Source organism: Ursus arctos, unplaced genomic scaffold (assembly GCF_023065955.2).
Source record: "Ursus arctos isolate Adak ecotype North America unplaced genomic scaffold, UrsArc2.0 scaffold_3, whole genome shotgun sequence".
Lineage (NCBI taxonomy): Eukaryota > Metazoa > Chordata > Mammalia > Carnivora > Ursidae > Ursus > Ursus arctos.
In genome coordinates this window covers 9,440,752-9,467,817 of record NW_026622985.1, presented here as the reverse complement: position 1 = coordinate 9,467,817, position 27,066 = coordinate 9,440,752, and the positions used below count along the sequence as shown (strand labels likewise).

At 59.5% G+C, this 27,066-nt stretch overlaps 1 protein-coding gene across 1 annotated transcript in view; it reads right to left on the bottom strand.

The window, feature by feature from the left end:
• The window catches only part of CAMK2B (calcium/calmodulin dependent protein kinase II beta), an 82,756-nt gene that overhangs the window by 45,014 nt on the left and 10,676 nt on the right, over positions 1–27,066 (bottom strand). The window contains 1 exon segment of the mRNA XM_026502364.4: positions 8,035–8,129. Within this exon segment, the coding sequence (XP_026358149.1) occupies positions 8,035–8,129 (95 nt within the window).

Below are 27,066 nucleotides of genomic sequence, written 5' to 3'. Positions count from 1 at the left end.
GTGTGAGTGGCAGTCCCAGTGAAGGAAGCAGGTGCCCAAAAGCACTCAGTCCCCAAGGCCAGGACGTGACCCCAGGCTGCGGGCTCCTCGTGGCCCCTCATGGATGCGCCCCTCCCAGCTCTGACACCATTCCCCCCGGTCCCCACCTGCTCCCCGGCTGTGGGTGACTCAGAGTGGAGATGGGGTGGGGGGGTGCCAGAAGGGGGACAGGAGGGACGTGGGTGGGCGCCTGGCCCCTCGCCAGCTGCCACGAGCAGCAGCAGAGCTGTCATGGGCAGAAGGACGCCCACGAGGCACTGGGGCAGGCGGAGGAGGGTTGGGAGGGGGAGACAGGCCCACCTGGCAGGAGGAGCTGCCAGCCGCCCCCCGCCCCCGCCCCCACCCTGAAGCTTGGCCTGGGACAAGTGAGGCCACCTCTTGGGAAAACCAGCAGTCGCGCTGGATGGAACCTGAAATCCCACACAGAGAGTCCACACAGCCCGGCAGGCAGCAGAGGCTGAGAGGGCGGCCACCGGACCCCCAAGGACCCCTGGGGTTGGACGGGTGGGCTGTGTTCACTGGGGAGCCCCGACAGCACCAGGGGCACATCGGCTCCCCCACGCTGTCTGCAGGATGAGCGGGGATGCAGGGATGCGAGAGGGTTCGGGCCTGGGGCAGGGAGGCTGGGACGCGTCAGGAAGCCGGCCAAGGTCACAGGCCACGGCGGCTGCTGCCCTGGCTGCCCCACCCAGCCCAGCAGCTCCTGGACAGAGCCCGTGGGGATCTGTGTCAAGGTCAGGTCCCTGTCCCAGGGTCACCGTCCACTTCTACATGGATGTGCCCGCTGAGGCCCCAGGAGAGGTGCCAGCCCTCGCGCTATGGGGCGTGGGAGTGTGTGCGTGGCCTGGCCCCAGAGGGAGATAAGGACCAGCACTGGGGGGCCTGGTGGCGCAGAGCAGTAGACAAAGCCGTGGGGAGTCCGGCAGCAGCCCAGGCCCTTGGCTGCCTCCTTGTCTGCTTGGGGCCATGCCCCAGCCAGAGACAGAGCCCCCCCACCCCAGGAAGGAGGCCACGTGCTGACCACCTCAGGGGACTCGGGGGGGAGCCACAGCCTGCAGGGGAGCCGGTCCCCTCATCCCCTCGTCCCCTCCTGCATCCAGCTGTTGGCTATGCAGGGCCTGGGGCTGCTCAGGCTTCTGCCTCCTCCAGGCTAAACGAGCAGGGAACCCAAACCAGGATCATTCAGCTGGGGGACTACCTCTGTGCCAGCTTCTGGTGGCCATGGGGACACTGGACACGGGGACACTGAACCAAGCCAAGCCTCACTCTGAGTCTATTTCCCATGTGCGGAAAGGGTGGGGAGGTCCCAGGGAGAGGACTCGACAGACAGGACACCCCAGCCCCCAGTCCTGCCCCCACTTCTGTCCCCCCACTCCCAGCCTGCCCTGCAGAGCTGGGCATCTGGCCTGTTTTCCTGCTTCCCTCCTCCGGCCCCCTCCCAGAAGACGCTCCAGACACTGCCAGGCGTCCCCGCTCCCTTCACCGGGGGCTTCAGCACCAGCACATATAAATGAGAAACTGTTGCCCCGAGTGACCCGCTGCACGGGGCCCTGGGATGTCACTCAGAGGTCCCTCCCTTTCCTTCCCACCCATCTCCACACCTTCACCATCAGATGGCAAGAGGGAGCCTTCTAGAATCTTAGGAGGCTCACGGATATCCACATCACCCATCGCCCACAGCCCACGCCGTCCAGCATCAACCCTGTAACTCTCATGACCCCAGAGTCTCAAAATCCGCAGGGACAGAGCTGAGGAAACCAGGCTGGCCCCACCGTGGCCCTCAGCCGCTGGACATCCTGGGCATTCACACCTGCAGAGTCGCGGGGAGCAAGGTTGGGGGGGTGGCGCAGGGAAGGAGCCAGTCAGGGAAGACAGGCAAGTTCAGGTCAGAGCTGCTGCCCCTGCTCGCCCTGGGATCGCCCACCTCGGCTCTGTCCCGCTAACAGCCTCTGTCCCGCTAACAGCGTCCGGTCCCGGCACCAGGCTGCCAAGTGCCGGGAAGAGACCGCTATCAGGGAAGACGCCCCCGAGGCCGAGCTCCCACAGCTCGAGCCTGCGGACAAGGCTCGCGGGGAGACTCCAGGGGCAGCTCGGGGTCCTGCCGGGCCACCTGGGACTAGCGCGTGCCATGTGCTCTGCACAGGCCCCCGAAGCTGCCAAGCATTGCCGTGAGGCAGGGTTGTGATAACCGTCGCCCAAACCCTGAGATGGGGTGCAGGGGCACAGGGAGGCTGGGGGGAGGAGAGCCGGGCTGCCACCTGGGGGGTGGGGGGCTGGCACCAGAGCCCACGTGCGGGCAGCCATGGGGGGAGGCCCCAGCCAGCCCGCGGTGCTTCCTATGGGGCACCCCGTCCTGCTCCAGGCGCCCCAGGGTGCCGGCAGAGCGAGGATGATGAAAAGATCCCCCCTGTGCGGACTTCTGTACAAGTTTTGTTTTAAAAAGGCAACTCAGCAACCAGCAATTACCGCGCCAGCGTCAGGCAGCTACCCCACCCCACAAGGGCGTCTGTGCCATCCAGCAGCTGCCACGGGGACAAAGCAGCCACCAGGCCCCCCCGCACGCCAACACCCAGGCCTCTGAGCTGTCTGCAGGCCACGTGGGGCTGTGTGGCAGCTGGGCCCCCAGAGCCCTCCCTCCCCGCCTTCAGCTGGCCTCCCCTGGATGGAGGCCTTCCCGCTCCCTCCTCAGGCCCAGAGCCATCACCCCCTGGTCCAGTGCAACCTGGCTGTGGGCTTCCCACCCCCTCTGCTCCCACAGAAGGTCCCCCAGCCCCACGGCCACCTGCCCGGGCACACCAGGCGCAGTGCCCTCCTACCCCCTGCCAGAGAGGAATTATTCAGAGACGCTGGCTACATCCCGCGGTGGGGACTCCACCGTCTCGTCACTACGATGCCTGCCTCCCTCAGCCCAGGCTGCCCACACGTCCCCGAGTGCACCCCGCGAGCCTGCGTGACGTGCAGCCCTCCTCGGGCTCCGGTCCTAGGGAGCGTAGGCTGCTGTCCGTCTCAGCTGTCCAGGATCTGGGTCCTGGGCTGGGTCATGGCGTGACCCCAGGGCAGGACTCCCACCCTCACCAGTGGTGACTATCCTCTGGGATCCTCAGTTTTGTCAGCTGTGAAACGGGACACTGTCACCTTCCAGGCCAGGAGGGCGTGGTGATGGGAGACCCCAGTGGCGGCCTCCTTTGCCCGTTCCTTCCCCAGCACCGGTGTCACAGGGCCTATCGGGTAGAGTCCCGCCGCAGCCCACCCCCAGGCAGCACCCATGATGCTCTCAGCAGTACAGCTGGGACATGCTCTGGGCAGTGAGCAGAGACCACACGCCTTCCTTGCATGGGCACGGCCCCTGACGGCGCAGTCCTACTCAAAGATGAGACCCAGACCCTGGAAGGTTCCCGGGACCCACTGTGTGAGAGGGCTGGGGCCAGAACCCGGGTCCTCAGACCTAGAGCTGCCCTTCTGACCCTGCACCCCCCTCCAGGGGGCTCTTGGTGCATGTGGGGGCAGGCAGGGGTGCTGGGAAGGGTCCCTTCAGATTTGGGGAAGGACAGAGCTGATAAAACCACCCCACAGGGCGCAGGAGTTCACGGACATTCCCTCCTGATGACCCTCTTATCATCACCCTGGGCCAGTCCACCTTCTGGGGACCGGCCGCCTCCTTGCCCTCTCCGACCCCCACAACCCGTGGGGGGGGGCACCGCTGCTGGCCGATACCACTCAGATCTCCAGTCCCCAAAGCCCCCGGGCCTGACTCTGCCCTCACAAATGTCACCGCACCCCAGAGTCACCCAAACCCCCGGTGGCCATGCTCTCCACCTCACCTGTGAGCCCACCAGGACCCCCACTGGCCTGGCCTCCTTCTCTGCCCTTGTCCTGGACCCTTCTTCCCCTCATCCCCATTTTCAGAAGCTTTGACTTAGCCTATCTGGTTGATGAATTAATCACAAAAACCTATTCTTTCAACAGCTCTGTTTAATACTGCCTGATAAAACACAAAATGCCCAGTTAAATTGGAATTTCAGATAACCAGCAAGAATTTTTTAGTATAAGTACGTCCCAAATTCAGATGAACAACAAATCATTTTCTAGTGTTAAGTATGGCCCATTCGGTTTGGGCCGCATCTGTAAAACTCAGATTTCTTTCATGGTCTATTTGAAATCCACGTGTAACTGCTAAATCTGGCAACCCTAGCCTGTGCCCGCGTTGCTCCCCCTCCTTCTCTGACATGGGAATTAGGGTCCCCCAACAGAACCTGGGAGATGGCGCTGGGGAGGGGAAGGGTGCAGAGGAAGAGGCCCCCATTCCCACCCACCCTCCAAGTCCCCGGGGGACCCCTCCCACTGCCCAGGATCCCCTGGATCCCCGACATGAGGGCAGAATGGACTAAAAGTTGGTTGGGGGTCTGGGACATACCTATTCTAAAAAATCATTGTTTATCTGAAATTGGGACCTGCTTACACCGTAATACCCCTGTTCAGCCCCCGGGGGGCGCTGCGAGCGGCCAGGGAGGAGCCTCCGAGCGGAGCGGAGGGGGTGCCCGGGTCGGGAGGGGTGCCGGAGCAGAGGAGAGGGGAGCTGTTCCCGGAGCTGGGAAGGGGTAGGGAGTGGGCAGGGGAGGAGAGGGGAGTGGGCAGGAGGGAGGAGCAAGGGGAAGGGAGGGGTTCTGAGCCGGGAGCGGACCGATGGAGAGGGGAGTGGAGGGATCTGGACGAGGGGAGAGGAAGGGAGAGAAGGGGAGGGGATGGGAGGGAGGGGAGGCAACGTGCGGAGGAGTCCCCAACTCGGAGCGCAGGGTAGGGAAAGGGAGGGAGGGGCGCCGGCCGCGCATGCTCAGCCGCCCCTGCAATGCGGCGCCGCGTCCTCCGTTAACCCAGTTCCGCGGAGCCCGGGTCGTCTTCCGGGCTGTGGGTCACGGGAGGCCCCCCGCGGCGGCAAAACCCCCGTCCCGCTGTACGAAGGGGCCCTGGGCAGTTCGGCGTGCTCTGGGGAGAGGGGGTCGGGCTCGCTCCTCCCCATCACGCTTTTGCGCAGGGGCGCCCCAAGGCACATGGGGCCACACGGGCCCTAGGGAGAGGGTTGCCCCAGATGACCCAGGAAGGGAGCTGGGGGGGGGGGGGAGCTGGGCATCAGTTTGGGGGTCGCAGGAGGCACAGAGGTGAGGCCTGATCTTACCTGTTCCTGAGTCCCCTTATCTAGAGGTCGCCCCCCACCTATGAGGTGAACCCCACTTGAGGAGAGCTAGTGGGAGGGAGAAGACAGGGCCAGACGGTGCGTCAGGCCAGAGGAGAACCTGGGGCTTGGGGAAGCCAGCCCAGCAGGCTTACGGAGGGGCTGGGAGCAGGAAGGGTGCAGAGATGAACCAGAGCCACACGTGCTCTCCAGGAGCAGCGATCAGTGGAGAAATGCCTAAGGGCTTGGGGTTTCCAAGCTGTGCCAAGGGGACCCAGGGCAGCTTCCCGGAGGAGGGGGCCTGGGGCCTGCAGGCTGGGTGGCCAGCAAGGGGAGCAAGGCGGAAAGGGGTGGTCTCGCACAGCATGGTGCCTGTGAGCCGCTCCTAAGCACCTTACTCCCCGCAGGGCTGGGAACAAATACACACTAGTTTCATCCCTATTACAGCCGGGGACACTGAGGCACGGGGGGCGGGTGGCGCTGAGCCCCAGCCCATCGCTGGCCCACTCTCGGCACGATGGTGAGAGTCCACGCGGAGACCCTGTTCCCTCCCTCCCACTGGCCCCCTCAGCTAGGAAAACGGGAGGGGCTGGGAAGGGTCGGAGGACCCCAAGATCCCTGCACAGGGGAGGCGACCAGTTGTCTGTAGACATCTTTTCCATCAGAGAAATGTGCTGAACACCATGTGCAAAATGACAGGCCGTCTGGGATGCACTGTGGGCTGGGGGTGGGGGGTTACAGATGGAGCACGATTGGCTGAGAGTCCATAGCTGTTGAAGCTGGGGGATCATTCTGTCACTTTCTCTATATTTGGGGATGTTTGAAAATTGCCATCATAAAGAGTTACACAGGAAACAAAAGTGTCCCAGACCCCCCAGTGCTGGGCAGTGCAGAGGCCTGAGCATGGGGGTCAAAGCCGCAGGGGCCCCAAGTCCCGAGGGCAGGCAGGACGGGGTGGGCCAGCCGCTCTGGCTCCCCACAGGTCCTGGCTGCGGCCCTGCACCCGCCACCCATCCCAGGCCGTGCCTGGCGAGGACATGGGCCTGGAGCAGGGCCGACAGGAGCCCCAGGCTCTGCACAGCTCTCCAGCCGTGCCACACGGAGGCAGCAAAGCAGGCCGTCCGGTCAGGAAGGGGTGAGCACTGCTGCAGGGGCAGAACGAGCAGGTGGTACTCTCCCAACACACCTGCGATTTTAGGCTTCTGCTGGTCCTGACGCTCCCTACCTGTAGAGCGCTTTGAGGGTACCCATGGGGAGGGGGCTGTAAGGGTACTTCAGAGGAGCTGCAGGATTCCACAGAAACATGCCCCCATCCTTCTCTGCTTCAGCCTCACAAACTCCTATTCATCCCTCAAGACCCCCCTACTGCTCCGTGCCCTCCCCTGTGCTCCCGGCCCACACGTGGAGTTGCGGCGGCTTATGTGGGTGTTTGCTCCGTGCCAGGCACGTGGGAGGGGCTCCCTCACCACTCTCGGGGCCATCTGAGGGGGGGTCCCTCTCTTCCCCCCATGGCCTGGAACAAGCCTATGTCCCTCCCGCCTTAGGGACGGCATGCCTGCAGACATATCCTCGCAAACCGCTTCCCCCCCCCCCCCCCCGCCAACAGCGTCAGGGACCTCGGTAGCTCCCCTGTGCTCTGGGAGCTCTGTGTGCGTGCATGCGTGTGTGCGTGCGTGCGTCAGGACGCGCTCAGCGGCAGCACCTTGTCTGGGCACGCATGGCCCAGCTCAGAGTCGCCTGGAGATCCACGGCACTCCCTCTCCCGGCCCCGCCACCATGGCCAGGCCCCCTGATGCCAGCAGAGCCCACCACAGTCCCCCGAGCAGCTCCCAGAGGTCCCTTGTCGCCAAGGGACGGTCGGGAGCTAACGCTTCTGGGTCTGCCCAGAGTCTCCCTGCTCACGCCCCTCAGGCCCCAACACGGGCAGCAAGCACTGAGGACGTGGGGCTGACCCACCTGTGCACTGTGGGCCCCTCACCGTGAGCTGGGACGGGAGTGCCACCCCTGGAAACAGGCCTGCAGCAATCTCACAGGGTGGGCTCGGCTGCGTGCCCTGCTGGCCACGGGACTGTCCTGCAGACCCCACAGCCTGGCCCCAGTCTCAGGGAGGGATGCAGGCCCACGCTGCCTAAGCTCAGAGCCTCTTTGGCCAGAGAAGGAGCCTCTCAGCTCAGATTTGTGTCTGGACACTAACTGGGGGTTCCCTGGCAGGCAAGACAGCACCAGGCCGGGGGCCTAGCTTGGCTCTCTCTGCCCAGGGGTCACCCGGCCTCCTCCTGTCCGACCCCGGGGTCGGAGGACCCATGGGACCCCCATGGTGCTAAAGGTCCCTTGGGGGGCCTGCAGGATTCCCGCCCAGGATCCCAGCCCTGAGTCTGTACTCAGAGTCACCCGCTCAGGGCAGCACCCCCACCACACAGAACACTGTCCGACCCCAAGGAGGGCAGGGTGCTATCTGTGAGCCCGGCATGGGCCGCCAGCCAGCAAGGGCCCGGAGGGACAAGGTGGGCCGGGTGAGGCCACGTGCCCAGGGCGGGCTCCTGCCCAGCACCACACTCACCCCTGCAGGCCCAGAGCCCCGCCCCGCGCTGGCAAACCGTCCCCTGGTGCGGGGGACCTGGAGGACCTGGAGGGGTCATTCCAGCAGCCCCGCAGCATCCGTCACTAGAAGCCATCGGACCTCCTAGTGCCCCCAACCAGAGTCAAGGTCTGAGGGGATGGGTCCCTCTCCCTGCTGCTGGCCCCACTGGGCCGGAGGCGGCCCTTGCGTCCAGCCAAGCTCTGGGCCTGTGGGAGCCCGGCCCCCGCACACGGCCCGTGCCTACCTCTGGCCGACAGCTTCTTCGTGTTGATGATCTTGGCCGCATACTCATGGCCAGTGCAGAGCTTGACACAGCGCCGGACCACAGAGAAAGCCCCCCTGGGGAGGAAATGGGGGACAGAGACAGAGAGGAGAGCCAATTAATCTCTCTGAGAGCACCCAGCACCCGACCGCGAAGCCCCAGCCTGGACAGAGATCTTTCCGGGGCAGGGGCACCTGCCCGACAGGGACCCCTCGCTCCCCCCCGGGGGACAGCCGGCTCCTGTGAGACCGCGGCCCTGGTGTCCTCGCTGGACCGAAGGCCTGTCTGGGGCCCCCCACTGTGCGTCCTCTGGCTCTCTGCACCAAACCGTGAGGCCCAGCGAGTCCTCCCCAGAGCCACGAACCGGGCCAGCTCCAAGCAGTGCAGCCGGGACTCATCAAAGGTTTCGGAGGGAGGGAGAAGCATCGTGCCAGTAAGCTGCGCAGCTGGAGGATGGAGCCCCTCCCGGCTGCTTGTTAGAGCAGAGGCTGCAAGTCCCACAGCCACACTGGGTGCTTCTGAGAGCGGGGGCTGGAGGGGGGGGACCAGCGGGGGCGCGGGAGGCCCAGAGAGAAACCTGAGAGAGCCGGTTACAGCTGGGAGGCCGTCACCAGAGGCCCTGCAGGCAACCCACAGACACTGACCCCCAAGAGGGGCGGATGCGCCAGAGACCAGAGAGCAGGCTGCGTACGGCCCATCAGAAGGTCCTCCGTGGTTTTCTGCTTGTCACCAGTGCTGGTTTAATCTGATTTAGATCATTTCCTAAGAACACTGGACGGGTACTCAGGAATCAGTCCGGGAACAGGAAATGTCTCAGGAAGGGTTTCAGTCCAGCTGGGAGGCCCCTGGGGACTGGCGCAGAGGCCACGTGGGGCTGAGCCGGGCCATGTGGCGGCCCCTCCACTGTCTTCCTCCCCAGAAGCCCCGCAGGCACAGGCCTCCCGCCGTCTACGCGGCCTGAGAAACCCATGGCCGTTCTGGGCAAGGCAAACACTGCGTCTCCCCCAGAGAACACTTGCTACACAGTCCCCCTTCTTCCTGGCTCTGCTTCCCACAGCATCGGGGCCCTGCGCTCAGCCAGAAGGACATGATCTCCAGACATACGGTCAGTAGGTCAGCCAACGCCTCACGCTGTCACCAGCCTGCGCCGTGGGTCACCTTCTCCCGTGGGCTTGTCAGCCCCTTGCACCGTCAGTGAGACAGTGTGGCGGAGACCATGTCCACACAGCCTCTCTCAGGGCTTGTTGTGAAAACCGCGCTCCTCTGCGAGCGCTCCTACTGAGCCTGATTCGTAAATGACGCTTAGCCATCGGTGCGCACACACGGGACAGGACGTGGTACCCACAGGGTTCGGAACTATGGGCGGTTTCAGGCGTCCACTGGGGGCCTTGGAACATGTCCCCCGCTGATAAGGGGATACTACTGGATCCTTTTTGAGCTAAAACTTCATTAAAATGTACTACTCACGTTCTTGGAAAAAAATAAATATTGCACTAAATCTAGCTGAGTATTTTCTTAACGACGCAGGTCGTTATAATCAATGGTGGTCCGTAGGGCTGCGTCTTTGCTTTTCCAAAGTCAGAGGAAGAATCAGCCGGTGGCTGTTTCTGGGGGGCAGGCAGGTTGGGGGACACACACTACTCACTCCACATCCTCGGCCCCCTGTGATAGGTCTCACTGTGTATGAAGACAGGTAACAGAAGGATGATTTTTTGACCCTCATGGAAGGGGAAAAGCCAGCAGCTTCCTGCCCGTTCGAATCCTGCTCTGTCCTCCCTCTGAGCCTGTATCCCCCTACATCGAAGGAGCGAGAGAGGCTCCCAGGGCTGCCCGAGGGCTAAGCGAGGCCTGCGTGGCCATCTGCCCCGACTGCCTCCTTCCCATGCTCGCCAGCCCCCCCTCTGCGGGCCCTGCACCCACTTTCCTCTCAGGAGAGCCCACAGAATTGCATTTACGGTTTGCCCGAGGCTCTGCGAGCCTCCGTGGGACAGTCAGGACTTCCTGTGCTAGAAGCTGACCTCACAGTAAAGGCCTGACCCCCAGCTGGAAGTTGCCAACAGCCAGACTACACGCTTATGACGAGCCTGTGCCAGGGTGGGGGCCAAGGGAGGCACCCAGGGGACAGAGGTGGGCTCATTCTGGAAGTAGGGATGGACCCAGAAGGCCCTTCCACCAGACAGGGTAAGTACAGGAATAAACAACAGTGAGCCGGGAATCCCGCCTAGGACACGGCAGAGAGTGAGGGAACAAGATGACCGAGAGCCTACAGCCAGAAAGACTCTCTGGACAGACAGCCATGCAGACCCTGCCTGAGGCTGCCCCTCTGCCCCGCGTCCTGGGGCCCTGCTTCCCTCCCAGGCCACAGCAGCTCTAAGCCCAGGATGGTGAGGATCTGTGTAAGGCTGGGGGAAGGCGGGCAGGGGCCAGACGCTGGACTGGGAGGGAATGAGGAAGGCAGCAGGCACTCGATAATGGAGCTCACTGGACACAGGCCTTTTTCTCCCAGGGTCCTGCCTGCCAGGTGAGGGGAGGGCACCTCTGGGAGCCCCTCTGGAGTAGTCTCTGTCACCTGGCCTAGAGGAAAGTTCTAGAAAGAGCTGCCCCCACCCTCTGTCTGCCATTGGGCACATGCACGCCAACACCCATCAAAACCCAGTCCAGGGATGACGAGCTGGTGGGGGGCTCGGGTCTCCAACGGTAGATGCTGTGGAAATTGCCAGGCGAGGCCAGCGGGTGCTCAGAGGAGTCCCGGTGCGGACTCCCCCGAGGGAGCTGGTGGGTGGGCAGCAAAGCAGGACAAGCACAGGGAAGCCATGCGGCCCCAGGGGACCACCACTCCTCTGGCCTCTGGTCACTGTAGACCCCCAGTCTCCTGCCCCACACCAGGCATCCACCCCCTCCCCCTGGGCTGTCCCTGAAGGACTGCCAGGAACCGCACCTCCTAGATGGCCACCTGCCTTCCCTGCGCCTGGACTGGGGCTCAGGCTGGCATCTCAGGGCGGCCACTGCCTCCTCTGCTCGCCACCGGCTTGGCCAGTTGCCAGATGCTGAGCAAGTAAGTCCCCCAGAGCCACAAGTATGCTGAGAAGCACGTGCTGTCCGGGCTACCAGTGGTGGGGGGGGGAGGCATGAGGCCAGCAGCGTCCCCCCTTGGGACTCACCACAACCTGCCCCCAGAAATGTATCCTCATTGAGAGACAAATACCCGACCAAGTGCCCAGGTCTCTGTTCTGACCTCCCAGGACGGCTTCTCTGCTACTGCGATCCCACAGTAAACGGGTTGTTTTCTGAGCCTTCAAACCATATATTTTTTTCTAATTAGCTTGACTTGACTTTTAAAAACCCCATAAAGCCCTTGCTGCCCAGGGGCCTCAGGATCTGAACACCCGATACAAATCACTTTGAACTTGAAACCAGCAGGCCCCAGGCAGGCGGCAGGGTGACCTGCCTCGAGCGGTTCCCCCAACAGGCCCGCCCTCTTCTCCACCCTCCTCCCCGCCCTTCCCTGCACCTGGGCCCCCACCCTCCGGGCTTCTCCCCTACAAGCTACCACGTGGTCCATGGGCCCCCGGAGCCTCCGGCAGCCCAGGGTCACCTCACCTGGGTGCTGTCCAGGGACCCGCTGCTCCATCACAGCCATGCCTGTCTGTGGCTCTCCTGAGCCTATCCTGGTGGGGTGGGCCCCCCACACCGTTGCTCTCCGGCTCTGCTCAGGGGCCCAAAGGCCTCAACCCTCAGGAGACGCCCTCCATCCCTCCGCAGATGCCCCCCATCCACTCCCGCTGCCTGCTCTCCGAAGTCCCGCCCCAGCCCAGGCTCCCGCTCCTTCTGGGGACCGCCCCTTCCTCTCCATCCGCACAGGCAAGCCCACTCGCCCCACGGGCAGACGCTGTAAGCCAGCACGCCGCGAGTGGCCCGTCGGCGCAGGGGTGCAGGGCTCGTGTCCTCACTGACCTCCCTCTCTTCCCCGCCCAACCTGTGGCCCCAGCAGCAAGGTCCCGCCCCGCGCTTTCCTCCAGTCTCTGAATTGCCCCCACTTGCCCTCCCCCCCAAATGCCACACGGAACCTGCCCCTGACCCGCCTTACCTGTGGCCCCCACAGCGCCCGCTCCCGGCCGCACCTGGTCGGGAGGACTAGCCCCACCCTGCTTCGCCCGCCCAGCCCACCGGCCCAGAGGGCACCTGCCTCTGTCGGCCCCGCCCCCTCCGCCAGCCCTGCCCCTGCAAATCCCGCCCCTGTCAGCCACGCCCCTGTGGGCATGCCCCCGCCCCGCCTTGCAAGCCCCGCCTTGCAAACCCCGCCCCTGCCTGCACCGCCCCCTCCGCCCCGCCTCTGTCGGTCCCGCCCGCCCTTTCCCCAGCCCCGTCCCTGCCAGCCCTGCCGGCCCGGCCTCTACTGGCCCTGCGCCCTCTGTCTGCCCCGCGCCGCCCCGCCCCCGCCCCTGCAGCCCCGCCCACGCTCCTTTAATCCCCGCCCCCCCGCTCCTCGCCTCTGCCAGCCCCGCCCCTCGCCTCTGCCAGCCCCGCCCCCTGCCCCTGTCAACCCCTCACCTTTCCCCGGCTGCTCCCGCCCCTGCCCCTGCTTCTCAGCTGGGCGGCTCAGCTCCCACCCGGTTTCCGGGCAGAACCTGGGGGCAGCGACGGCCCCTCGGCCGCCCCCACCCGGGTCTCTCCCCGCCTCATCCCGCCCTCCACTCCTGGGCTCATTTGCACAGCTGAGCGGCGGACTCGCCAGGCTTCGGGATGAGTCTGGAGGTCCAGCCCACACCGCACAGGTGCCCCCGGCCGCCCCGGCGCCCCTTGGCAGTGAGCTTGGCTATGGCCCACGTCCGGACCCGGCCTCAGTCCCTGCTGTATTCCCGCGGGGTCTCAAAGTTTACAGCCGAACAAAGCCAAAAGCCTTGAGTAATAGGACAGGACCAAACCGCTGTTTATCTGTTTGGTAAAGGCACCGCCACCGTCGGGGACGGAGGTCCGCTCTGGATGGACACGGCCCTCCGGAGCCCACCGCCGCCCGCAGATCGCCGAGACCACCTTCCTGGAACAGCATTGGCGGGCAGTAGAAGCACCCGGCTGGTCCTACAGTTTTACCTCCCGCTGCAGACTCCTGTGGGTGTGAACCTGCCTGAAGCTGTACCCGTCCGTTCTCCCCAGCCCGGCCAGCCCCAGACAGGCTCAGCTCAGGGGGGCCTCGGCCAGAGCCGGGGCACAGTCGGACGCACCAGCCAGGGAGGCCCTTCACTTGTTCATTCTCCCTCATTTAAACTAATCAAGCTGCTCTTTCTTTGTGTGTTAGGTCTCTTCCTATCTCTGATGGAAATGAGCTCTTGGGAATGAAGGGAGAGAGGTCCTTTTATATTTTCAATCTTGACTTAAGTAATTGGGCAGAAAACATTAACTTCTAAATGAAACGGAGGACCGAGACTGTTGTTTTTTATGTATTTTCCTGCTTCTAATAATAATCATAATAAACATAATCCATGCTCCCAGCAGAGAATGGAATTAACAAAATCGTTTGAAGAGCAGTTGACGGTGCCCCCAGCTTCCTGACCTGTTGGTGGAGCCCCACCTGCTGTTCACATTCTGCTTTCCCCTCCCTCTAGAAAACTGTGAAAACTCTTCCCACAGCATGACCTGGAGCAGCTGCAGACTGCTTTAGCAGAGGACGCTTTCCGGGGGACATCAGGAGGGTATGTGAGCCACCCCAGCCTCCCCTGCCTCCCCAGCCTCCCCGGCCCTGGGGTTGGAGCCAGGGAGGAGAGCAGCTGGTCCCCAACAGGATTTGGGCAAGTGTGTGTCCCGCTGGGCAGGAGCTCCAGGTCCCGCTGTGGGAGTGACATCCAGGGCCCAGGCCCACGAGGGCGGCCCACCCGCAGCAATAGGACAGCTGTCACTCTGGGGACCGTGTCCCACTGTTGTCCGGGGAGGAAACGGGGGAAGCGGTCCTAAGAAGCCTGGCTGGAGACCAGCGTGGACATTTCATTGTCTCTGTAAACACCCGCATCCCCGTGGCCTCGGCTGCATCCACGCAAGCCACGTGTGCGAGAGCCTGGTTCGTGGACTACCTTCTGTGTTGAGCGTCACCTCACACAGAGTCCCCACTCTCTGACCTAGATCATGACTTGTCCTCTTTGGAGCAGAGAGCATTCCTTCCAGGGGTCACCAAGCACTTTCTCAGCTGGCAGGCATTTGGGATGTGTCCGATGTCCCTCCTCAAAAATGGCCTGCCGCGAACATCTCGGTTATTTCTGTAGAGTTATTAAGGCGCGATAGCTGGGCGATTCGCAACAACTTACAACAACACCAGTGATGGAAACCTTTGCTCTTCGGCTGCCCCAGTGTCCAACCCTGGCCTTTCCCAGGCCCTTGGAATCCTAGTGGCTCCCAGCCCGGACCTCTGAGCCCCAGCAAGAAACTAAAGCTCTGTCCCCTCCCTGCTGTGCTAGTGTCCTGGGGCCACCTTAGCAAAGCACCACAGGCTGGCGGCTTCAATAGCAGAAAGGTATTGTCTTCCAGGTCAGGAGGCCAGAAGTCCAAGATCAAGGTGCTCGTCCCTCCTGAGGCTGTAAGGGAGGGTCTGTTCCAGCCTTTCCCCACTCCTGGGGTTTGCTGGAGATCCCTGGGGCTCCTTGGTTCGTCGAAGCATCACCCCGATCTCTGCCTTCATGTCCGCATGGCATTCTCCCTGTGTGCATGTCTCTGTCCAAAATTCCCCTTTTTAAAAAGACACAGTCATATTAGATGAGGAGTCATCCTACACCAGGATGATCTCATCTGAATTTGTTACATCTACAACAACCCTATCAGGGGTCACATTCTGAGATCCTGGGGCTAGCACTCCAACATGTGAATTCTGAGAAGACACAATGAATTCAACCCCCAACGCACACTGGCCCTCGGCTCTACCTTATGGAATCTGCCAGTGTGTGCACCACGCAAACATTTCCCAAATGATGTTCCTCAGATGTTACCTCCACAGGAAGTTAACAGATGGTAGGTACAAGGGGGGCTCTTTAGGCAAATAAGCTTGAGAACCAGTAAGTTAAATGGTGTTTTCCTTCCTTCCTCCCTTCCTTCCTTCTTTTCTTTTTTTATTGCAGGACTTCTCAGAGCCTTCACTATGATCATCTGTACTAGGAGTGTCCAACTAGGGAGTATGAGGTGCAGACTTTCCCTAATTACTTCACCACAGAAATCTTCATTCAAGAAGTCTCACGAGGGTGAAGAATGGGGGCAGAGGGGCTTCGACTAGAAAGGCCTCAATATTGACCCCTTTCTGAAGCTCTGTGAGACCCACTGAAGTCCAGCAACAGATGTCTTCTGAATGAACCCATCCACAAAGTAAGAAATGTCGAGGCAGGACAGAAACACCACCAGCCAGCCAGCCGGTGCCCACAGCCCGCCCGCAGATACACACCCGAACACGAGAAGAACAGCAGCTTCACTTGGCGTCTTGTGGGCGCAGCTCAGAGGAAGAACCCAGCCCTGCGCGACCACGCGTGCCGCACACCCTGACGAGATCCAGCCGTAAGTACGCGCAGTGGTGACTAATCACTGTGACTTTACGCAGTCACACCAAGTTCGTACAGTCCCACACAGATGAAGAGAGCCCGACCTTGACCTGTGTCCACAGTGTTCGATTTCAATCTACGGCTCACACCATCACCCACAATACAGCCCAGACCCACCACCCTGCCCCACCACAGCCGGGCTCCCCTGGGTCCCAGTCCTGCCAGCCTACAGACATCCTTGAGAAGTTTCCTGGAGGGCTCAAGGCAGCAGAGATGACAGGAACAAGAGGGGCAGCAGCCCAGGGGACGAAGTGAGGTCTGGAGGCGGTGGAACACGCTGGGATTATTTAATGAGGACAGAGTTACTTTGGGAGGACGAGAAAGTTCTGGAGCGATGGTGGTGATGGCTGTATGACACTGCGAATGTCCTTCATGCTACTGAAACTGGACATTTAAAAGTGGTTAAAATAGTCAATTTTATATTATGTGTATTTTACCACAAGGAAAAAAAAATAAAGGGCTGGAGAACACGGAAGCAGTCGTATTGATTTCAGACAGAGCAGACTGGAGCGAGGGGAGTTACCCCAATAGAGAGGCAGCTCACACAATGACAGGTGGTCATTTTCTCTAAGAAGACACAGCAATCCGTAATGTGAACACTGAAAGAGAGCGTGTCAAACTGCACAAGGCAAAAACTGATAGAACGGCAAGAAGTCGACGAAGCCACGATTATGGTTGGAGACTGCAACACCCTTTATCCGAAGCAGAAGTACCCAGGAGGCAGAAAACCACGAGGGCCACTGCAGAACTCACCAGTACCACCCATCAGCTGGATCTACTGGACATCGACAGACGACTTCAGCCAGCAAGAGCAGGATACACGTCGTTCTCCAGCTCACACCAGCATCCACCCAGACCACATTCTGGGCCATAAAACACACCTTAGCAAATTTACAAGAAGAGAAATCATACAAAGTATGCTCTCAGATCACAGTGGAATTAAACTGGAAACAAAACCAGAAAGGTAGCCGGAAAACCCCAAAATGCATGAAGAGCAAACAACACGCTTCCAAAAAAATCACATGGGTCAAAGAAAAAGAATATCAAGAAAAATTTTTAGATATTTTAACTAAATGAAAATGAAAATAAAACAACAAAATTCGCAGGATATACTAACAGGAGTGCTTAGAAGAAAATGTATGGAATTGAACGCATATAGTAGGAAAGAATACTTAAAACCAATAATCTAAGATTCCACCTTAGGAAACTAGAAAAAGAAGAGCAAGTTAAATCCAAAGTAAGCAGCAGACACAATAAAAAGAGAAGAAATCAATGAAACTGAAAACAGGAAATAAATAGAGAAAATTAATGAAACCAAAGCTGATTCTTCGAAAAGATCAATAAAATTGATAAGCCCTTAGCCAGGATAAGAAAAAAAGGAGAGAGGGCACAAATTACTAATATCAGAAATGAAAGGGCCAACACTGAGCCCATAGAAATTAAAAGGATAGGGGCACCTGGGTGGCTCAGTCGTTAAGCGTCTGCCTTCGGCTCAGGGCGTGATCCCGGCGTTCTGGGATCGAGCCCCACATCAGGCTCCTCCGCTATGAGCCTGCTTCTTCCTCTCCCACTCTCCCTGCTTGTGTTCCCTCTCTCGCTGGCTGTCTCTATCTCTGTCGAATAAATAAATAAAATCTTTAAAAAAAAAGAAATTAAAAAGATAATAAAGGAATACTACGGACAACTCTATGCCCAGAAGTTGGTAACATAGATGAAATGGACCAACTCCTTGAAAGACATCAGAACTTGTCAAAACTCACACAAGAAGAAATAGACAATCTGAAGAGGCCTGTATCTATTAAAGAAATTGAATCAATAATTAATAACCTTTCCCAAACAGAAGGCCCCAGGCCCAAGTGGGTTCCCTGGTGAATTCTACCACACACGTAAGGAAGAAGTTATACCAATTCTCTACGATCTCTTCCAGAAAAAACAAGAAGCAGAGGGAATATGTCCCAACTTATTCTGTGAAGCCATCACTACCCTAAAACCAAAACCAGACAAAGACATTATAAGAAAAGGGAACTGCAGACCAATATCTCTCATGAATAAAGATGTAAAAACCCTCAGCAAAATATTAGCAAATAGAATCCAACAATGTATAAATAGGATTATACACCATGGGCAAGTAGCATGTATCCCTGGTGTGCAAGGCTGGCCCATTCAACATTTGAAAACCAACTAACATAACTCATTACACCAACCAGTTTAAAAGGAAAATCACATGATCATACCAATAGATGCAGCAAAAGCATCTGCAACATCCAACATCCATTCGTAATAAAAACTCTCAGCAAACTAGGAACAGAGGGGAACTATCCGAGCTTGATAAAGAACACTGTATTAGCTCAAAATAGGACAGTCTGGGTGGCTTAAAAAACAGGAATTTATTTTCTCACAGTTCTGGAAGCTGGAGGTCCAAGATCAAGGTCCAGCAAGGTCCAGGTTCTTATGTGAGCTCTCTTCTCTTGACTTGCAAGTGGCCACCATCTCCCTGCGTGCTGACTTGGCCTTTCTTCAGCAGGTGCGCGTGGAGAGAGAGCAAGTTAACTCTCTGCTGTTCCTTCTTATAAAGACACAAATCCTGGGGCGCCTGGGTGGCTCAGTCAGTTAACGTCTGCCTTCGGCTCAGGTCATGATCCTGGAGTCCCAGGATCGAGTCCTGTGTCGGGCTCCCTGCTCAGCAGAGTCTGCTTGTCCCTCTGACCCTCCCCACTCTCATGCTCTCTCTCTCTCTCAAATAAATAAATAAAATCTTAAAAAAAAAAAAAGACATGAATCCTATTAGATCAGGGACCCACTCTTATGACCTCAATTAACCTTAATTACCTCCTCAAGATCTTATCTCCAAATAGAGTCCCATTGGGGTTTAGGACTTCAGCCTATGAATTTGGAGGGTTGGGCCACAGTATAGTCCTTAGCGAGAATCTACAAAAAACCTAACCTCATACTTTTGGAGAGAAAGTAGATGCTTTCCTCTAACATCAGGTACAAGGCACGGTTGTCCCTTTTCATCACTCCTTTTCAACATCATACTGGGAATCCTAGCTAACACACTAAGACAAGAGAAGGAAATAAAAGGTATACAGACTGGGAAGAAAGAAAGAAAACTGTCTTTCTTTGCAGAGGATATGATTATCTATGTAAAAAGTCTCCTAAAATGTACCAAAAAAAAAAAAAAAGCCCTCCTGGAACTAATATGTGATTATAGCAAAGTTGCAAGATACAAGATTAATATACAAAAGTTAATTGCTTTCCTACATACCAGCAACAAGCAAGTGGCATCTGAGATTTAAAACACCATACCATTTGCATTACCACCAAAAAATGAACTACGTAGCTATCAATCTAACAAAATACGTATGAGAGGGGCGCCTGGGTGGCACAGCGGTTAAGCGCTTGCCTTCGGCTCAGGGCGTGATCCTGGCGTTATGGGATTGAGCCCCACATCAGGCTCCTCCGCTATGAGCCTGCTTCTTCCTCTCCCACTCCCTTGTGTTCCCTCTCTCGCTGGCTATCTCTATTAAATAAATAAATAAAATCTTTAAAAAATATATATATGAGAGCTACAGAAGAAAAACTCAAAACTTTCAAGAATGAAATCAAAGAAGTAAATGGATGCAGAGATGTCTCATGTCCATGGATAGGGAGACCCTACACTGTCAGGACGTCAGTTCTTCCCAACTTGGTCTAGATTCAATGCAATCCTCATCAAGATCCCAGAAAGAATCAAAACTGATACTAAAGTTTATTTGGGGGCAAAAAAAACAGAGTAGCAAACTCCAGATCTGAGAAGAACGAAGTCTAAGGCTGACGTTACCTGACTTCAAGCCTTAATATAAAGCTTCATTAATCGAGACAGTGTGCTTTGATGGAGGAAGAGAAAACACATCAGTGGAAGAGAACAGAGACACCAGAAATGGGCCCACACAGATAGAGTCAGCCGACTCTTGACAACGGAGTAAAGGCAAGTCAATGGAAAAAACAATCTTTTCAACAAGTGGTGCTTGCTGTGGTCTGAATGTTTGTGTTCCCCAAACTCACAGGTTGAAATCTTGACTCCCAAGGTGACGTATTAGGAGGAGGAGCCTTTGGGAGGTGATAAGGTCATGAGGGTGGAGCCCACACCAATGGGACTAATGCCTTAGGACGGAGACCCCTGAGAGGCCCCTCCACCCCTTCCACCACGAGAGGACACAGGGACGACAGCTGTCTAGGCTGTGGGCTCTCGCCAGACACTAAATCTGCAGTGCCGTGACCTTGGACTTCCAGCCCCCAAAACTGCAAGAAATAATTTTTCGTAAGCCACCCAGCTTGCGGTATTTTGGTCACAGTAGCCTGAACAGACCAAGTACTAGAACGACTCAACATCCAGATGCAAAAAATAAAAATAAGAAAGGAATCTAGAGACGGACTTTACGTTTATTAAAAAAATTGACACAAAATGGATCATAGACCTCCATGTAAAAGGCAAAATTATAAAAGTCCTAGAATATATCACAGGAAAAAATCTAGGTGACCTTGGGCTTGGCAATGACTTTCTCAGATACGGCACCAAAAAGCGTTTCCATGAAGAGAACAACTCACTGAACAGGCTTCATTAGAAGAAAACTTCTGCTCTGTGACAGGTTAAGACCCTGAGAAAATGAGCCACAGACCAGAGAAAAGATCTGCAAAACACACATCTGGGGCTGGACTTATATTCAAAATATACAAAGAATTCTTAAAGTGCAACAGTAAGAAAAACAAACAATCCAATTTAAAAATGGGCCAAAGGTAGGAACAGACACCTCGTCGAAGCAGACAGAAAGGAGGCACGTGGACAGAGGCCCCACGTCCCGTGTCGTCGGGGAAATGCAGGTTAAAACAAGGAGACTCCGTTACACCCTGATTAAGACACTGACGACCCCCAGCGCTGGACGCGGAGCGATGGGAGCGCACTCACTGCTGGTGGGGACGCTGGGGACATCTGTCACAAACATACTCTTACCATATGGCCCAGCACTTGCACTACTGGGTATTTACCCAAAGGACCGCCCATCCCCCCACCACCAAGGAGGCAGAGGGTGAGGGAGGGCAGGGGGGACCAGGTCCTGATGCCCCTGGGGGCCGATGGTCCAGGCTGTCCCCGGCGGGCAAGAGAGGCGAGGGGGGACGCAGCCCTGCCCCGGAGAGGGCCCTGCTGAGGCTGCCCTCCATCCGGCCCGTCCGGGCCTCCTGCGAGCTGCCTGCTCACCTCCTCCAGCCCCTGCCAGCTGTCCTTCCCCCCTTCTCTCAGGTAACCCACATTCTGCAGGAATCTCCAGCGACCAGGCCCTCGCGGAAGCCACAGACTGAACCCGAGCACGGGGTATGCATCAAGCAAAGCCCAAAATAAAGACAGAGGTAGGGCAGGAGGGCCGGAGAGCCGCGGCATCACCTTGGACGGCCTGCGGCTCAGACTGGGCTGGAGGCCTGCGGTGGCCCCAGCCGGCCTCCAGGTCAGCTGGGCGCAGGAGGCGCTGCGTCTCTGGGGTTCCGCTCCTGCCAGCGCGGGGAGGCCTCGGCCAGTCCAGGGCCCGCCCGCTTCCAGGGCCCGTGTTCCCCCGGCAGCAGGAGCGCTGAGCCTGGAGGTGGCTGGGCCACCCGGGAGAAGCGTCCGTGTGCCCAAAGCCCGTGGTGGACTCCGGGTGAGGCGGCGTGGCTCTCGTCTGACGGCGTCCCTGTGTCCGCGGGCCACCAGGAGCCTGCGCCTCTGTCTCCGCGAGCTGCCTGCTTCTATCGTGAGCCCCGGGTCAGTGGGATCTGGGTGGTGTTCTTCCCGAGAGCAGCTGCTCTGCGGGAGGCCATCAGCCCCTCGAGGGCAGCCCCTGGGGCCCCACCTGGAGAGGGCAGGTTCCTCACATGCTCCGGAGGGAGGCAGCAAGGCCGGTTTTGTTCTCTCCCCTAAACTGCGCTTGGACACTCGAGCGGCGGGGCCTGCGTCTTCTCCCCTCGCTCCCAGCATCCGGACGGCGGGGGCTCCAGCGCGCCATGGAAGTTGGTCATCAGCTGGGGGCCAGGCGCAGACGCAGTGACGCTGGGACAGGACGGGGAAGCCCAGCCAGGCCTGGAGGGGCCCGGAGCCTCCACCCCTCCGCGTGCAGGCGGCGCCCGCCCTGCCTCGCCTTACCCTGGGCCCTCGCCCTGCACCTCTCCCTGGCATGCCCCCATGTCCACTCTGCAAGGACCAGGGCGGGTGGCGGACTGCAGAGAAAGGGGGGTGCGGTGTCCCCGGGCCCTGCCTCACCGGCCTTCCACACACGTCTGGGGTGCCAGGCACCTCTGCTCCCCACAAGGCTATGCACCCCAATTGAGCCCTACGGTGTGCTGCCTATCATTGCCAGGTGAGCCTTCACGGCTCACAGGCGGAGGGCAGCCCATCCTGAACTACCAGGAAGCAAGCAAGGACCACAGACGTTCCTGGAAGCGCCAGACTTTCCGTGTTTCCAGTGGGAAGACCTGGCTCAGAGCGGGCCCTGGCTGGACCCCGACGCCCATACCTGCCCTCACTCCAGCCGTGAGGGGTGCCCGGGACAAAGCCGGCGGGGCCACAGCCGGGGCCTCTATCTTCCTCGGGGCTCGGACAGAGAGCACCAAGTCATTCCACCCACGAGTTACTGTAAACACTTCTGTTATTTTTAAAACACGGCTAATCGTCATAGAACCGTGTGGCCATGGAGCCGTGACCTCGCCTGAGTCTTGGTGGCACTCACCTGGGGGACTCCGGGAGCTGCCGTGGCCTTTCCAAAAGGGCGCCCAGGGGGTAGTCTGAGACGTGGCATGTGGGAACCCTGAAAGTTCCTCCCCACAGAATCCTGGGCCAAAAGGAAAACTGCAGTGGGGAGTGTCCGAGGGGACCCCCAGGGCAAGGACACACACCCCGAGGAACCTGTCCATGGTCTCTGCCCTCCATGGACCCCCACGCCCAGTGGGCCCAGCAAAGCCCCAAGGGAGCTGGTGCAGGTGGCCACAGAGGGTCCTGGACACCTCGTGCTGAGGCCGCCTGGCCTGCCCGGGGACAATGACATCATGTGCAGGCCACTATACTCTCGAGAGAGAGGGCGCTCCCAGCCTCCAACCCACCTTGTGCCTCCATGTCCCACTGCAGGCCTAGGGTCTGCCCCAGACAGTCCCTGAGCCCGGCTCCGTGTCCCCAGCCCTGGGATGGGCCTGGCACCCCTCCCTAGAAAGGGGTCTGTGTTGCTGCCCCTGCTCGTGTGACCGAGAACAGATCTGAAAGGCCACCGGGAAGAAACAGGCCTGCCACAGGGATGGCTCCCCACAAAACGGTACCCAGGACTTCCTTCCGGCCAGGGCTCACAGGGGCCAAAGCCAGAGCCCCCGCAGTGACACAGCCAGGCAGTCAGGGACAGGGACAGAGCTCAGCCAGACCCCTGGCGAGCCCGGAGTTACTGCCCAGGCCGCTCCTGCAGCAGCCGCGGGAAGAGGGACAGCCACAGGGACGGCCAGTGTCGCCGCTGCCTCGGGGGACACAAGCTCCTCGAGCAGGGAGCCCACTCTCCACCGCACAGTGGCAGAGGCTGGAGGTGATCAGGCACATACAGTGACTTGGGCTTTTTTTTGCAGGGTGTGTATTAGAGCTTTAGGGACTTGTTTTGTTTTATGTTTCAGGTCTATCAGAATTCATCCCTCCCAGGTCTTATTCTCGAGGATGGCAAACGTCCATGTGATCGGCTTATGGGCCCCCGAGCATCTGACAGGGGAGCCTCGTGGCAGGTCTCGGAGCAAAGGTGTGGGTTTCCACAGAACCAACACACGGGGTCAGAAGAGACCCCAGAAAGTCTCTGCCCCAACCCTCCTGGTTTGTAGAGGGGGGGCTGAAACCAGAGAGGTTCCGTGGAGTCCCAAGGGCACACTGCCCAGTGTTGCAAAGTTGTGGCCAAAAGGAGGAGACCACGTGAGTATCTTTTAAAAACGTCCTGTGCACATGCCGTTCGCGGCAGCTGGGAGACGGAAACAACCCAAACGTCCACCAACAGATGAACAGAACGTGGCCCATCCACACTGTGGTCCGTCCTCGGCCCGGAAGAGGAAGGACACTCTGACACCTTCTCCAGCTGGATGAACCCGGGGGACGCGATGCTGAGTGGAATGAGCCACACACGGAAGGACACACTGTAGGGGTCCCGTTCTGGGAGGTGCTGAGACGCGTCCAAGCCGCAGAGACAGAGAGGAGACGGTGGGCACCAGCGCGGGGGCAGGGGATGGGGGCTAGTGTCTCACGGAGACAGAGCTTCAGTGCGAGGAGAAAGTTCTAGGGACAGACCTGGTGGTGGCCGCCCCCAAAGGGAATGTGCTCAATGCCACTGAAGGGTGCGCTTGGAGCCGGTGAGGACGGGGAGCGCGATGCCGCGTGCATCTCACCGTAAGCTGCGCTCGCGGGGTAGCAGCCGAGCGTCTGAGAAACCATCAAGAAGGAAGGAAAGAAACCGGTACTTGTAATGCTTTCTTGACAACCAGGTTTTTAAGACTTCCTTCCGTACACAGGACAAGCCCAACCTTGTGCTCTGCGCACGCACGTCTCAAGAACTCCGCGAGGGCCCAGGGCGGAAGACCGGGAGGGGATGGACGGGAGCAGGCGTCCTCAGTGGGCGGCCCGGCACCAGCCCCCCTAGCCCCACCGGCCGGGTTTGGGCACAGAAGAGTGGCCGGTCCACAGAGCCAACCAAGCTGCACTGGAGGTCCGGTGGGGGGTCTCTGGCACTGAGCTGGCTCCTCCTCCCAGCCCCCGGGGAAATGCTGCCGCCACCAGAGGCCTCGGGACCCGGGATGGCACACGGGGGACGAGGGGGACATGCGGGAGGGCCGTGCGTGGCTGCACCCTGCCGCAGCCTGGACTGGGACAGGCGGCCACGTGGCTGGCTCCCTGCACACTGCGCAACCCACCCTCACGACAGCTGGGGCTCTGAGGTGTCCCTGTCCGCCTGCCGCCCCGCCGCACAAGGAGGAACCGGCCCCCAGCCTGCGCGTGCCCCGCAAAGCCCTGCACACCCGCGGGCTGTGCAGCGTCTGGGCCCGGGAGCGCCTGTCTGGCTTCACGTGGGGGCTCTGTGGGGACACAGGCTGGGACCCCACGTGCCCCGACATGGCACAGCACGGAAGACTAGGACGAGGCCAGAAAGCGGATGTCCCGACACTCAGAACAGCAGCTCAACCCAGAGGAAGGACCCTCAATGCCCCTCACGCCCCCTTCCCAGAAGGAGAAGGCGTGGTCCCTAAGACAGCATCAAGGGGGACCCCGAAGGACCCTTCAAGGGCAGGGAAGGGGGAGGGGGAGGGACAGAGAGGGACAAACCCTGCCCCCCCAGGGCCCCCAGCAATGGGAGGGGAAGGCCTATCAATCAGATTGGTCAGCACCGCAGAGCCTGGAAACGCACCCAGCAGCCAGGGGTGTCACACCGTGGAAAGACAGAGGTGAACACCCCCCACAGGGCAGATCGTTTGGCAGGCGGTCAAGACCGGCTTTTGCTCACGTCCTCCAGAAAATCAAACGTGCCGTCCTGGCTGGGCACAGGGCTGGGAAGGCACCCCAAAGGTGTGTACCCCTCAAGTCCCAGTGCTGCCATGAGGGCCCCACACAGACCCGCCAGGGACGGAGGGGGAGTGCGGACGAGGACCCCCAAGGTGCGAGGCCCTGGCCTGAGGATCCTGGATGGGACAGTCCAGGGCCACTGAGGACAGAAGCCAGTGGAGCCCCGGAATGCAGGGCAGTGCGGGGGGCAGAGTTCACGGGAGCAGAACCCCAAAAGCAAAGTGTTTCGGAGCTGCCCTCCCCTACGCGGGTGTCAGAGGGGCTGGAGGACCCTCACCCCCCTGGAAACTGGCGGCTGGATTGAAGGCAGGCGCACCCCAGCCCAGGCCCTGCTCCGGCGGGGCTGGCGGGTTCCTGGACCTTCCTGGAGTGGGGGGCACCCCCGAGAGTGCCTGGGGACAGTGGGAGCCTGGAGGAGGGGCAGGGGGAGAGGGGAAGGAGATAAGGAGAGGCACAGGAGAGGAAAAAAGGAGAAAGAAGGGAGAGAGCCCAGCTGAGAGCCCAGGGAGATGGCCACATACTCAGGAATAACAGAACCTGGCATCTGGGCTCCCCGCGGCCCCCACTCCAGCCCTCCTCCTCACGGCCAACCCTGCTGACAGCAGGTCCCCCTCCGCCGCCCACACCTGTCACCACACCCGCTGGGACCCGCCCTCCAAGTGCAAGGGAGCCTTGCCCTCCAGAGACAGGAGAGCAGGCCTCCCGCCAGCACCGTGCCTTCCAGAACCAGGCGCGTGGGCCTTGGCCCCCGTCACACCGCTCTGTTTGCTCTGAGACCGCCGTGGACCAGCGCCAGCCGGGCCCGGCTTCAGACACACAGAGAACAAGAGGCAGGCCCCACGCTCCAGCCTCCGTCCAGCCTCCAGGCCTGCACCCATAGACGCCCCTGCGTGGGAGGCAGCGAGCGGGCGGAGGGCCACGGGGGCGGCTAAAGTGGCTGGGCTACGGTCCTGCCTCAGGCACGGCAGTGACAGCGCCAGGGAGCCGCCAGCCAGAGCTGCTCTCGCGGCGAATCTCACTTCTCAGCAATTTGGGTGTTAAAAGCCAGATGCTAGAGTTCTCTCTTTTTTTCTACACAGGTTTTATTTAGGTTTAAACATCTTTATTGAGATATAATTCATGGACCAAACAATTCACCCACTTCCAGCGTATAATTCAATGGCTGTTACTATAGCACAGAGCCGTCCGTCCGTCACCACTTCCACTGTAACGTAAGCGAAGCTTGCATTTCCATCACCGGGGATGGACCGCGCCTGACCACCGCCCACCCCCGCGCCCCTGAGCCCCGCGCTGCCCTCTGTGCCCCCGAGCTGCCTGCTCCGGACGCGACAGGTAACGGGACCATACAACACGTGGGCCTCCAGGCTAGCTTCTGTCAATGTTCCCGCTGGGCCGGGCCGTGCGCCAGACGCACTAGACCTTGTCTCTTTTTATGCCCGAGAAATTTCCATCGTGCGGACACAACACGTTAGCTTCACCCGTTCAACAGCCGAAGGGCATTCAGGTCACTTCTACTCTCCGGCTGTTAGGGTTCCTGCTAGTAGGAGCAGGAATTTGTGCGGACCTGAGCTTTCCTAGCTCTTGGGCACGTGTGTAGAATGAACACTTGCAGGAATGGCTTTCCACGGCCGCTGCGCCATTCCACATCCCCCCCAGCAGCGCGCAAGGGCTCCAGCTCCACACCCTCGCCGATGCTGGCCATCGTGGGCCTTCACGATGTTCGCCATCCGAGTGGGAGCGAGGTGGCATCTGCTTGTGGTTTTCATTTGCATTTTCCCAAATGACTATCTTCGTGTGCTCATGGAATAAATGTCTATTCAGATCCTTTGCCCGATTCCTAATTGGATTGTTTGTCTTCTTAGATAGTAC